The sequence below is a fragment of the Mauremys reevesii genome, linkage group 3 (assembly GCF_016161935.1).
Source record: "Mauremys reevesii isolate NIE-2019 linkage group 3, ASM1616193v1, whole genome shotgun sequence".
NCBI lineage: Eukaryota > Metazoa > Chordata > Testudines > Geoemydidae > Mauremys > Mauremys reevesii.
In genome coordinates this window covers 69554009-69568325 of record NC_052625.1, presented here as the reverse complement: position 1 = coordinate 69568325, position 14317 = coordinate 69554009, and the positions used below count along the sequence as shown (strand labels likewise).

General features: G+C 44.0%; 1 protein-coding gene across 2 annotated transcripts; it reads left to right on the top strand.

Moving 5' to 3' along the window:
• Window positions 1–1377: 1377 nt before the first annotated feature.
• Window positions 1378–13651, top strand: LOC120402402 (sulfotransferase 6B1-like). Of its 2 annotated transcripts, XM_039533030.1 has the most exons (8): window positions 1378–1593; window positions 5796–5923; window positions 7526–7638; window positions 7899–7988; window positions 9205–9331; window positions 9988–10082; window positions 10367–10523; window positions 11405–13651. In XM_039533030.1, coding segments are annotated over exons 1-8 (843 nt in total). In that variant the 5' UTR covers window positions 1378–1591; the 3' UTR covers window positions 11536–13651. The 2 variants fall into 2 exon arrangements, with proteins under 2 accessions (XP_039388964.1, XP_039388963.1); XM_039533029.1 differs by lacking the exons at window positions 1378–1593; window positions 5796–5923 and adding an exon at window positions 3460–3801 and having other exon boundaries at window positions 11405–13650.
• The last annotated feature ends 666 nt before the right edge of the window (window positions 13652–14317 follow it).

Sequence of the window (14317 nt, the reverse complement as noted above, 5' to 3'; positions counted from 1 at the left end):
ACAACACACACCTACTGCTGCTTTGACTTGCAGTTGCTTTTGCCCAAACAATGGTGCCTGATGCTTCAAGTAACCTGTAGAGGTCTATAGTTAGGTCTTGAAACTATAAGGGAGTGGGGGGGGGTGCATTTGTGGGTTTGGCCAGGAAAAGGCAAAGTTCATGCTCTGCCAGGCCTGGTGATGGCAACTATGAACTTCCTTTCTTACAGCCAGGTGCTTCCATCAGTGGAATAACAGATATAGTGGCCCAGAGGCTTGGAACCTACTGTACAGGAAATCTTAATATTTCACAAGTGATATGTCCAGCAGTAACACCCAAATGAGTGCACCAGCTCATAATGCAGTCACAAAGATCACATATACTCCCTTCTCAGTAAAATGTAGTTCAGTAGCCTACAGTCTTCTGCTTGAGTTCAACTTCCAACCCTTCCTCAACATAGCCTTCAATATTATGATATGCTGCTGACCTGCTTGAGAACTTGAGCAGGAGTAGATGGAGTTGCTCTTGAGTAGCTCCATTCCTTTCTTTGTAAGAGAGCCCAGAGAGAGCATTGGGGAATTGTTCATTGGCTCAGGGGGCTCTCTCTTGGGAGCCACTAGGAGAGTTTGTAATTAAGTATGGATTAGTGTCTTCCATATGCTAATATTACTCAATGGCTGTATATTTCAATCTTTTCAGACTTTGCTGGTGTGATTGTAATAATGATCTGGCTATAGCTGAGGGCTCATAGACCAGACTAGTATCGAACTTACAGAGCAGAGAAGCAACCAAAACAAACTGTATTTTAACATTTTTTTAACATAAGTGATGATTATTTCCCTTTTGCTCAGTTATGTCTGTCATTCCCTGCTGCATTCCTTCCACACCTACACATACTGTTAGAGTCCCTTCGTTGCTCCCAATCTGCCAGCAGGGTACAAGGCAATAGCCATGGTCTCTTCTCCCATCAGAAGGGGAAGGAGAAAGTTGCCATTGGGTGTTGTTCTCTGGTGGGCTTGGCTGCATCTCTACTGAGCCTACCAGTTGTGTTACCCACCTGACCTTTCTTGCCTCTCGTCTTTGAGTATAGGGCTCACAGGCAGGGGCGGCTCTAGAGCCCAGCGGGGCAAGCACCCGCCTGGGGCGGCCGTTTCCCAGGGGGGCGGCAGGCTGGGCCGGTGGACCTGCCGCAGTCATGCCTGCGGGAGGTCCACCGGAGCCCCGGGAGCACCGGAGGTCCTCCCGGCTGGACCTCCCGCAGGCATGACTGCGGCAGCTCAACCGGAGCCCCCGGACCAGCGAACCGCCCGCAGCTGCGGGGGGTCCAGCTGAGCCGCGCGACCAGCGGACCCTCCGCAGTCATGCCCGCGGGAGGTCCGCTGCTCCCGCGGCTCCGGGGCGCCTCCCGCGCATGACTGCTTGGGGCGGCCAAATTTGTAGAGCTGCCCCTGCTCACAGGGCCCCTGTTTTCCAGAAAATGTGTCAATAGCTCAGTCCAACTGTGATTGCAGCTCCAGGTGCTGAAGATAGACAATTACTATACAAATCACACATTGCTGCTAGAAACCTCGTCCTTCATCAAGGTTCTCAAGCAAATGCCTAACTTTAAGCATGTGAGTAGTTCCACTAGAGTGATTGAGGCATAAAATTAAGAATATGCTTATAATGTTTAGATACAGATCTCTGCTGTTTGAACTAATGGAAAAGTCCCTTAGCTACTACTAGCAAGTCCCATATTCTCTGTCTGAGTCAACTGCTAAAGCGAAACTTGATTATATACATAAATCCAGTACATTACAAAGGGATCTAAATCTTATTAGGGGCACATTGGGGAAAAAAAGCCATGCTAAATGTAAGCTTTCAGCATTTTATTGTCTCTTTAGCATAAAAGGGGGACATTAATATACAATACCTTCTAGTGTAGGCATTGGGATTTTAAGCTATGATGATATTTTAAACACTACTTTAAAGCAATGATGTTAGTATTGCTTTCCTGGAATTAATTTGATTGTTATTCTTTATTCCTTATGCTTTTTATTGTACTGTCTCCTATTATTTGTTACCCATAGACTTTACATCTGTTTCTTCTAAATCAGTGATACAGGACTGAAAAGCTTTCTTTAATTACAGAAATAACTTGCTGCCAAAATAAAAACAACTTTATATTGGTGTGAAAGGCTTGCTTCCTGTTAATGTTATATAAGGTTAAATTTAATATTTTGCCTCTCAGTCTTACTGATTTGTCTCCTATATCTGTTTGTATCAGTGGGCTCAATCCTGCCACTCCAACTGGTATTCAGTGGTACTACTTATAAGAGTAAGCCTTACTTTTAGGACTAAGTCTTGCTGAATTGGACCCTTTCTCCAGTCCCAGGAGGATGGAAAAGGAGGAAAGAAATATACCCGATTCAGTGCCAGGTTTACTATGGCACCAGTGGCTCCATGGAGCCGGGCCCATGCTCAGAAGGGGCCCTGGCCTACTCCACTTGCACTGTGCCCCGAGACCCCACTGGCTCCCCCCGTCCACCACTTGCTTCTCTCAGCCTGCCCCCCGCCTGGCCAAGGGCTCTTCTATGCCCCTTGGCCCCACCCCCCCTGCTCCTCTTTGCCCCCTGGCAGGACCCCACTGCACCTCTGGCTCCAGGCCTATGGGGCCCCACCTTTCTCCTGGGAGCTGAGCCGCCTAGGACTGGTGCAGAAGCCTGGTCAGTCTCAGCCGGGGGGGGACAGTGTGGGTGGCTTGTCTGGGCTCCTCCAGGCAAGTGCTTCTTGAGAGATCCGGCCGGGGCAGGCCTTAGCCTGGCTGATCACACCACTCCTGAAGGGACAGAGGGATTCCCGGCCCCGGGACCAGCCCTGGCTGCGCTGCTGGCTCAGCCCAGCAGACACAGTCACCTCCCAGCAGGGCTAGTAAGTGCAGCCGGGAGGCAGGGCATGGGGGAGTGGGTCTCTGGGGTGTCTGTGGGGGTGCTGGGCTGTGAGGGGGCAGGGAAGATCTGTGTGTGTTGGGGCAATAGGGAGTGGGGGTTTTGTCGGGGGAGCTGGACAGTTGTGGTGGGGCTGTGGGCAGGGGAGTGCTAGGCAGGGGTGGGGGTGTGCAGGGCGTTGTGCATTTCTGGGGGACATCTGGGGTGTGCTGGGCATAGTGGGTCCGGGGGGGCTCTGGACATAGGGAGTTGGGGGATGTTGGGCAGGGGGGTCTGTGGCATGGCATGGGCCACCCCCCCAGGGGAAGGGGCATGCTGGCAGCACAGGGCCACTGTGCGTCTGGCAACTGCCGATTTGTAAATAGTGCCCTAGCACTGAGCTGGGTGGAGTGGGGCTGCCTCTGCCATGCCGTGCCCCTGGCTGGCCCCTTGGTTTGAGGACTGACCTCCTCGTGCCATGCTCCGTTGCCTCAATGGGGGCTCACAAATATGTTTGGTGCCAGGCCTACAAAAGGTTAATCTGGCCCTGATCCGACTGGGTGGGATTTGCATGTGGAGAACAACATGAGATATTTTGTTCTCAGGAAAAAAAAAATGGGAGGAGTGCCAGGTTTTTTACTTCACCCTTCAGATCTGTCCATTTAAAGGCACTTGGTGTTCTAACACTGCAGTTTCACTCAAGGGCAACAAACATGGCAAAACAACAGAACAAATTAGCTGATGAAATAGAGAAAGTGTTGGAGAAGTCTAAAGGGGTTTCCCTTAAGGATCTGCTGTTCTTCTATCAGGGAACCCCATACCCTGTCACTGTATGCAGTGCAGAGACATTCCATGCCCTGGAAAACTTAGAAGCCAGAAGAGATGATATGGTGTTGGTGTCTTACCCGAAATGCGGTGAATACAGTCAATGTTATTACTTGCTACAGTGTAAAATATAAAATGTCATAAATAACCACATAGTGTAATAAGAGGGAAAATAACATCTATTGCAGGTTTTAGTTCTGCATGTTTTTACGGATTTTAAATTGGGCATTGCTGATACAAACAGAGACTATAATGTTTTATCCTCTGTCATTTTAATTGTGCATTTTATTGGATTGTTTCTTTTCAGTATAGTTTGCCTTTCTGCCAGGATATCTTTCTTTAATTATTCCGTACTGCAGGTGGCTGCATACTAGAGAAGATGCTGTACATGAAAGCAAATTCTGCTCATTTGATACCCTTCATTTGAAAAGATGGGTGTAGCCTACTGTGCAATAAAGTTGCATGTAATAAAAAAAGAATAATTGTTACTAATTATGATGGAAAAGTGACAGGACATATTGGCTATTTTTGCAGAAGTTTAAGCTTTTCTTTAATATTTTTAAATTTCAAGTTGTTTTTGCCAGATCTGATATGATTTTCCTAGTGACTTAGAAAACAGTCCAGACCAGAATATAGTACACCAATAGTCCATGTTCCTTTTTCTTGTGGACTGTGGAGAGAAACATTTTGAGACTGAAGCGATGGGAGTTTATGGTTTTAGGAGATAATATGGATGTAAGAGAGGCTCTCTACCTTACCAAGTGCTCTGCAGAGGAGAACCTGGGCAATTTTATTTAATCTTTTGTTGAGAAACCTGTTACAATAGAATGAATAAATGATGTAATCCAATTGGGGCCCAATCAGACCTTACTGCAGGCCTCATTGTGAAATATGCTGATCACCCATGGGAGTTTTGCCTTAGTAAGGACTTAAGAAATTGGCTTGCAGTGGTTAAAGTAAATATCTCAAATATCCAAAGCAGTGGAAATGGGACAAAAACAAAATGAGGGGTGAGCTGAAAATGTGGATCTGATTTTGAATATCCCATAATTTAGGGATTTTCGGGATCGTGGGTTTCTTGTCTGGCCCAGTATGAGGATAAGGGCTATTTACATAATTTGGTTTGGTTTAGATTTCAAACACCACTATAGTTTGGAGATATTCAGAAATTCAGTTAGTTTAATGAGCCACACCTGACTCTATACCTTTGTCTGCGCTGGGGGGGAGTTTTTTTTAAATTCCCCACTATTGCTAATACGAATGCATCTTGTGATAAATCAATGATGGGAAATTTTAACAAGGGACAAGACATTGCTAATAAGTTCAGAGGAATGATTCTGCAGCTCCCGCTAACAGAGTGGGGCAGCTGGAGAATTTTGAAACCCTACATCAATGAAAAGGCATTTCTTAAGGGTTACACTGAACACAGGAGAAAGGAACAGAAAATGTTATATATGTCTAATGTGGCGGAGTAACACATTGCCAGTAAAACCTATTTTTTTTTAATTTCCTGACATTTGAGTGCTTAATCTCACAACCTTAACTAGAATTAAATGGAACTTTTAATTTCCCAAGTTTTATAAAGGAAAAAATGGAGAGGATGGGGCTGTGTGTAAATAACTAAAAGGAACACAGGAAATTAGGTGGTGCAATTTAAAACTCTGTCTTTGAGGTGCTGAGCTCCATTGATTCCCATTGGTATAATAAGCAGAACGGGTGCTTAGTCCCTTGCAGGATTGAGCCTAAAGATCCACAGGTTAGCTCTGTAGGGCTAAACATTTGTTTACAGGTGTCTTTACCACACGAACAAATAGAGTCTAGCTATTTGGTAACACTATAAAAACAGGTGTCTGATTTTCCCTAGCCAGTTTCTCAAATATGTCTGATATTGAGCCCAATTTTGGAAGGAGCTGACTGTCCCATTCCCAGTGCTAAGCACCCACAACTCCCATTGACTTTACTGGGAATTTTTTATGGTCAGCACCTCAGAGGATTAGGCCTGATGAAAATTCTCACATTTGAATCCAAACTTCTCTTCATCTTCCAAAGTCTTACAGTTGTCTTATTTCTTGTTATTTATTCAGGATCATGAAAGTTAAACTACAGAAAATCTCACTATGTGAAATGCTTCCCACATCTTGGGTACCCACAATAGAAGAGAAAACGTTAACTGATGTGGAAAATCTTTATGCCGTGTGGGGTGAAGGAAAACGTAGGGTCAGAAGGCAATACTCTCTGCTGTTAACCCAGACCTTTGAGGGGTCATAGGGAAACTAGACACTTGGTATTTCAGGCCTATCAAGTAACATCCTTAAGAATGTAACTTTTATTTGTGCATTGATGGTATGTAATGAGCAAGTGAGAGCATAGAATTGTAGAGAGTGCTGTTGCTGACTCTAGTCTGCATTTAAATAAGGAGATGAATATAGCTTTATGAAGAAACAATAATAATACTTGGCACTTCTACAACATCTGCTATCTGGGAATCTCAAGGCACTTTACAAAGATAGGGTGAATTCACCCCTGGACAGAGTGCCAGTGCAAGGCCAATGGATCACTTGAGACCTAGTGCCTGGTCCCCATTTGGCTCCCAGTGCTTAAGTAGGATTTAAGTGGTGCATAGGCCTTGTACAGGGGTGAGTTTCACCCATTCAGGAATTTAGCCTCACAACACCTGTTAAGTAGGGAAGTAGAGTTAACCCTCTTTTACAGAGAATCACACCGAGGCAGAGATTCTTATTTATAAAGCAGCACAGGCATGCATGGTGCTTTACAGGTGAATACAAAGACAAGAGCTCAACCCCAGTGAGCTAACAATGTAAAGCTAATATGAAAACACAAGAGGACAAGAGACTGAAGAGTGAGGAAGTTGGGGAGAAGAATGGAGAAAGAAGGATAACATCCTTTCAGGCCACAGCTTTCCACAGAAAGCATGAGGTTAAAACTATTTGCATCATGCATTTTTTGTTGTTTCTGGCATGCACAGGGGGATTTCTCATAGAAAGTTATGGCTCAGCCAACTCCGCAGCACCATCTCCATGGACCCTGGGGAAAACCTTCCATGGGGATCTCCACAGGGACCAGGGGGATGATGCTATGGACCAAGGACACACGTTGTTGTCATCCATCCTTGCCACCCCTCTATGGCAACCAGCAGCAAATCATGCTGGTTACCTTTAGAGACGAGTACTTATGGAAACTCTGAAGAGGTTACTCCAAGGAGCAGAAACAGCGGGGAGTGACCTAACAATACAGTTCCATTGGACCAACTCTATCAGGTAGCCAGAGAGGTGCCGGGACAGAGGGCTCCAGGCCCAGTGTAGAGAAGGATTTGGACAATCCATGAGTGTAGTACCCCTTGTTTATTTCTTAATAAGGGGTGATAGACACCCTCTCCCTGACAGAATGATCTGAGGCTCTCGGTGAGCTTCCCACACCCCAATCCCTTCCTGCACGTTATTGCAGGGAAGGAGCTATGTTCCCCTTGTTTTTACTCTATTTTAGAAATATTTTTTAAAAATATACAAATTCATCAATGGCTAAATTCTGTTCCTATTCCACACATCCCTAGGTCTCAGTAAGTTTGACCCTTATGTGATCTGAGCAGAATAAAGCCCAAAATGCAGGCTGTCAAGTAGCAGTTTAGGATTTTGTTTTGTTTTTTAAAGATTTTATTGTATTTAGTCCCTTGAGAATTTCAGTAGAATAATTTTCACATTGACAAATTGATATTATACTGTGTTAAGCGGTGTAATGAGAAGGTTCTGAGATCTTTGATAAGCTTCTGATCCATTGTATTTTTCTGTTTGTCCAGGTGCAAATTGGCTTATCCAGCTCTTAAACGATTTGATATTTACAACTTCCCAGACTAAACATATAAACACGGAACTGCCATTTATTGAATGTGGAGATCCAGAAAAATATCAGGTTAGTCTGAAATAACTACTGAAACAATTAAAGTCTGGTATTTCTCTCTTTCTCTCTCTCTCTCTCATGCCTACACATACAAGTTATTGAAATAAACCCATGCATGCTAGATTACTTTTTCTTCTGAAGAAAAACCCTGGATAACTACTGCACTTTGATTAGCATGAGAATGTGCTGTTCCACATGTGCCAACATTTCACATTGTGGTTACACCCACATAACAAAACTGTTGTCCCTTATTGTTTTATTTATATTTAAAGAGGATGAAACAGTTTCCATCTCCAAGGATTTTGGCAACACACCTCCATTATGATAATCTCCCCAAGTCTATCTTCAAGAATAAAGCCAAGGTGAGCTTCCTGTCTGTCAATATCCGCTTGTCTAATATTTGCACAGCATCTTAGAGCCCAGATCCCTCACTAGGGTCAGGATCCAAGGTGGTGGTAGTGAAGTCAAGGTGACTCTAAACCACTTTTACACTCCTGTTCTGGAGCCAGGTTAATACCTGGTGTAACATAGAGCAGCATTAGGGTTGTTCTAATTGACATCAGCAGGAACAGCCCTCTAGAGGCTGTTCGAGTAGCCATGAATCACTGGAGTGCAGTGCTTTACAGCTACCCTCTGTCCTTTGTGCTAGAACAGTGGTCCCCAACCTTTTTCGTCTGGCGGGTGCCAGACGAAGGACTGTGGCGGCGGTCGAGCATCTGCCGAAATGCCATCGAATTTCGGTGAATTTTCGGTGGATGATCGACTGCCGGCCAGGACGCAGGCGCATTTAGATGCCCATGCGGGCCCCATGGCGCCCGCGGGCACCGCATTGGGGACCCCTGTGCTAGAAGGATGGGAGGGGATAGTGTAGAAATGGGTATGCTGGTTTAGCAACACCTTTGAATTCCCAATGCAAAAGGACAAACAGTTGAAGCCTTAACTTATTACAAACCAACAACATTGTATCTCTGGGCAGTAATAGACGTTTTCAATTAAGGAGAGGACAGAGAATCAAGAAGTAGAAGGGGGGAGGTGATCAAAGGGAGATGATGATTGTAACTGTTTTGCTGTTGATCTTTTGTTAAGTTTTTCTAATCTGTACACATCCCATGTGATCAAAAATGCTTACAGGAACTATCCAAAAAAGTTGACATAATTGTTGCCATAACATAGAAAATGGGAATAAAAGGGGATAGCACAGCTACAGTTTCCAGAGGGAGAAAGCAATAGTGCTTTGCACAATAACGGGCTGTAACCTGCAGTGGAAATTCAGTCCAGGTCTAAGGTAACAGTAGGGAGCAATGCCCCATGGACAGGGAAGGATATTAATGATAGTAATATAGGCTTTTTCATTCTTTCATTTTTATGATTCTTTGACCACAAGTTCAAGTTTTAAAAGTGGCCAGAGACTTTATTGTGGCCATCATTTTGAGCTTGCTTTTCATGTCATACATATAAATGAAAATATTTAATAGCTACAGCACATTACTGGTTACAGAATGTTTGGTTGTACTATCGCTGTAGTTATCCTGGGAAATAAAAGATCTAAAACTTGCTAACCTCTTCCTCCCACTCCAGATACTAGTGTTGTTTCGAAATCCTAAAGATACAGCTGCATCATTTTTCCATTTCTATAACAATGCCACAGAAGTCCCCAGTTATAACTCCTGGGACGAGTTCTTCTCGGAGTTCATGAGTGGAAAAGGTACAATTACTATTTTCAAATGTATCTGAAAGATTAAGCAGCAATGTTTTAAATAAATTAAATGGGGCCAATATGAAAACAGCTGTGTAATGCTAAAATTAATTGACCGTTATTGTTCATGATAAGATGCAATTGAACTCCAGAATGTGAGGAAAGTTCTAAGATAGCGCTGCTTCTGGGCATGATGTCGTCCCTGGAGTCATGAACTTGCATAGTAGTTTAATGTCTTGGGCAAGACCCTCTGCCAACTAGGGCCAGCTTCAAGCAAGATGTGATCAGAATCAAAAGTGCTAGTGAAGACAGTTCAGTTTCTGCATCTGGGACCAAACCAAAATCCCAGTTCTAAGCATTTCCTAGATCTAGCTAGAGATCTGGAGTTGGCTGCTCAGAATGATCCCTAATAACAGCATATGTACTTATGGAAGCTAAAACAATGGTATAGATAGAGGAGTTCATGCTTCAGGACATAAACCTCTTGCCTCCAGGAGTCGGAGAGAAATCTCGCCTTCTCCATTGTACAACACTGCACAACCGAACAGATGTTGTGTTATGGTTTTCTGCATTGGTATAACCTGAAGGCAGCAGAAAGTGAGAGAGAAATAAAAGCATAATTATTGAACATACAGGCTGAAGCTTGTTTTCTATCTCCTTTTCAGTCAGCTGGGGTTCCTATTTTGACCACGCAGTCACCTGGAACAAACACATTGAGGATGAAAATGTTATGATTATAACATATGAAGACCTGAAAGAGGTAAAGCTGTTGCTACTTGCAGGCAAGACTTATCTGATCCTGCTCCTACTCAAGTCAATGGCAAAGCTCCTAGTGACTTCAATGAGATATAATGGAGCCCAAAACATCTTATAGCAATAAGTTGAGCATGGATACAAATTTGTAGCACTTTGCATCAAGGTGATGTAAAATGCACTGTGTGTGAAAGTACTATTAATGCATCAAGATCACACACCTGTCAAACAGGGAACTCCATTTTTCAGAGCAAGCATATTATGTTACCCCTTTCACTACATTGCTTTCAGAACCTGGCTTCTGGAGTGAAGCAAATAGCTGAATTCTTTGGATTCTCTCCAACGGCAGAGCAAATTCAGTTTATTGCAGACAGGGGAAGCTTCCAAGCAATGAGAGAAAAATCCCAGGAGATCTATGGCTCAGTTGGTCCGATTCTCTTCCGTAAAGGTAAATTTGTGTCTTAAAAAAATCCAAGGATTGTCAATGGTTATATTTCATTTAATTTTGACAGGAATCTGGAACAGGAGGCAATCAACCTTTCTTCCTTTCTAGTTATCTAGGTTAGAAATGGTTTGAGAAACACAGATGGTACTTTTAGAGAGTCACTTGATTTTTCCACATGGGTCAAAATCAATAAATAGACCACTTTGATTACCCTGTTTCCTTAAAACATAGCACAGCTGGTACTCTGTTCAGCCTTCCCCAGCTCCCATTACAGTGATGGAGAGATTTCCACTGACTTGTGTGGGAGCTGGAACGGGTTCTAAAACTTGATTTAGGCCATTATATCTCTATAGAATTTTCTTTTTGAGTTTCTTAGGCAATTACTGGGATTAATTATGGTCCTGAATCAAAATCTTGGATTTAAGCAATCTATAGGTTGACAACAATCTTTGGAATGGACCAGACTAAAGTCCCAGATCCATACATCCTCAGATTTAGGAGTATTCAAAATCTGGATCCAAATTTTGCAAGTGGGGACAATCTGTTCTTGCAATTGCGAGTCATACTTATGAACTCTTTGGGCCTTTGCACTGCACCTTCTATAGTCTTTTACACCTGTGCAAAAACAACCAAAACGGAACAAAAGCATTATATCCACTCTTTATACTCACCTTGTAGTGGTGTAAATGACTATACAAGGGGCAGGCAATGGTGGTTCAGGCCCTGTATGCACTTTTCCTCTTCTGAACAGATGTTTATTTCTGGCACATAAACATGCATTGTCCCCAAATATCATAATAAAGGAATCTGAGATTCTTCTTTTAAATCAGTCCCTACATTCATCATAGTCAACAGTATCCTTTTCTTACTTTTGTTTATTCCAGGTGCTGTTGGAGATTGGAAGAACCTTTTTACTGAAGCTCAAAGCCAGGAAATGGATGCTAAATTTAAAGAGTGTTTAGAGGGAACCAAGCTGGAAGCACATCTGAAGTATGATGTGCATTGCAAGGCCTGAGAATGGTTACAGAAAAGTCTCTCTTCAATATGAGCTTTAAAAATTTTTTTTTATCTACTCTAAAAGGAATACTTTAAATCAGGATGAATATCTCAGTTGTAATTTGTAGCTGTTAGTGTAAGATTACATTTCTACCAAGTTTGGTTCTGTCATATCATCAGCATGGCTTCAGTTCGATAAAACACTTAAGCACATGCTTAATTTTAAGCACCTGCTTAAATCCCAGTGTAGTCAGTGGGATTACTCATAAATTAAGCAAGAGGCTTAAGTGTTTTGCTGATCAGAGATAAGAGTACTTGCTTTAAATTAAATTATGCTTACATGGTTTGCAGAATTGAAGCTTGAATGAAGAAGTGTTATCTATCGATGTGTAGGTTGAAATGTTGATGTAAGCAAGTTAAGAGAGACGCAAGTGGCACTGCCCAAAAATTCAGTTCACTGTTTCCGCTAAATTGGGAAGTGTTATGCAAAGACTATTGAAGGCAGAGAAATAATGAAAAGAGAACTAGAGTGGTGAGCGCAAATTAATATAATAGGTGTAAATTGGAACAAAGGCATTTAGTGGGAGCAAGGTACTTGGAAAGCAGTGATGGAAAAGAGACCGAAGGGTGATTGTGGGCTGCTAGTGAGACATGAGTTTGTAGTATGACACTGGCAACGAAAAAGCCAATTCAATTTTGGGATGCAAATCCAAAGGTTTTGTATCACGGACCAGGGATGTGACATGCCTTTGGTGTGTGACAGTGGGGAGATTCCACCAGGAATACTCCTGTATTTTAGGACACCTAGATACCAGAAAAACTTAACCAAACTGGGGAAAATTCATGGAAAAGAGACATAAGTGATCAGGGATTTATAAGGAATGAAATAGGGTAACTATGCACTGTGGATTATTGTATCTCCATTATTATACTAGAACAGAAAGAGTGGAATTGATTAGAGTGCTGAAATAGCTAGGAATAATGGGCTGAACATGAGGAAAGAAATGTTTAGAGTGCATCTCAGAAAACATTTCCAGAACCTTAACTGTGGAAGTGTCCCAGCGGGTTTCTACAGCTTCTCATCGCGTGCGTGATTTTAAAACTAGATTGGAGAAAGCACTTGAGCATGTACTATAAAGAACAGTTCTACAGAGGCAGTGGGATGGACAAGACCTGCTAGGCTTTTTCCATCTCAGATTTCTATAGCTCAAGGAGCTATCAGTCCATGCTCACTGATGAAAATGAGCATGGACTCTAATATTTCTAATTTTATTAAAATGTACTTTGGGCTAGATTGTGCATTTAGACACATCCCCTCAAGAGTCGTCCCACCAAAGCACAATTCCTCCCTGCTTCACTTTTGCTCCAGGTAAGGAATAAGTTACATCAGCCCTTGAAAGGGTGTAGTTTACTTCTCCCTCTTGCACCAAGCCAGCTATTCCACCATGAGGGAGGGTAAGGGGTAGAGCTAAGACTCCATCCCCTTGCTGTCCACTTTCTTGAAGCAGGAAGTATCTGAGAGCAGGGGCTGAGCTCCACAACAAACCCAGACCCAAGATCTAGCTAGGCTTGGGGCCTTACTTGCTCAAGTGAGTAAGACAAGGGCATTAATGTTGATTAACTGCATAGTACGCTACAGGCCTATAAGCTTAAATGTATATTAAAGGTAATATATGCACAGTTGGTTTGGAAACTATCAATTCCATGTGATTAGTGCCATTGAGTTCAACGGGAGTACTTGGATGAGTAAGGACTGTAGGGTCTGTCCCTGTTTTTTAAACTTATTTTAGCTGCAGTGTGTTGTTTGGTAGAATTCTGTGTAGAATGCAATAAAGTAAGTATTAGCATTATTCAAAGCTGATTACGTCATTGGAAATCTATTCACCATGTTAAATTGATTTTTCCAAGAGATTTGTTTAAAGCATTCTATATAAATGAATCCTTTCTAACTGCCTGCCAATGTTTCTGGAGAAAGAATGGATGTTGCAGACCTGAGGAGTTAACTGGACTTGCTGGTCTGTTCCCCTGCCCCTAGATAGATACCTGGAGAATGTCTGGCAGGTGGAGCTCACCTCATTTTTTTGCTGTTTTGTTTTTATCTTTTGTTTCTGTAGGCGGGCGGTACTCACCCCTGCCGCGCCTCCTGCTGGTTGGTCACGGAATGTCCCTCGGTCCAGCCCTGGAGCGCCCTCAGCAGGCTGGTGACCCACCTGTTCTCTGGCCCCGGCGTCCCTCCCTGGACCCGGTGCCCCCTATCTATGGTTGGGTCTCCCCCTCCCAGGGGAACCCCACGCTACTATCCCCACCTTGCCTCAGTAGTGGCTACTGACAGTCATGGTCTAGCCCCACACCCTGGGGCAGACTGCAGTATCAGCCTACTCATCACAGGCAATAGGGGGTTTGGACCTGCTGCCTTGTCCTACCCCTGGGCTGCCCTCTGCAACCCCCAGTACCCGTTAGCCCAAAGCTAGGCCGCAGCCTGGGGCTTTCCAGGCTGGAGCTTCCCCAGCTCCTCAGCCTGTTCCCAGCCCTGCTTCACCCAGGTACTCTAGCCTCAGCCTCTAGGCAGCCAGGCCCATCTCTCTCTCTGGAGCCAGAGAGAGACTCTGTCTGGGCTCTGGCTTCCCTGCTTCTTATAAGCCCCAGGGCTTCAGTTTGGGGCGTGGCCTCCAGCTGCAGCCACTTTCCCACTCAGCCCAGCTCTGTCAGCAGGGGCGGCTCTACAAAGTCGGCTGCCCCAAGCAACGCGGAGCGCTGCGCCGCCCTTCCCCAGTCCCGCGGCGGGTCCCCTCTTCCCGCGG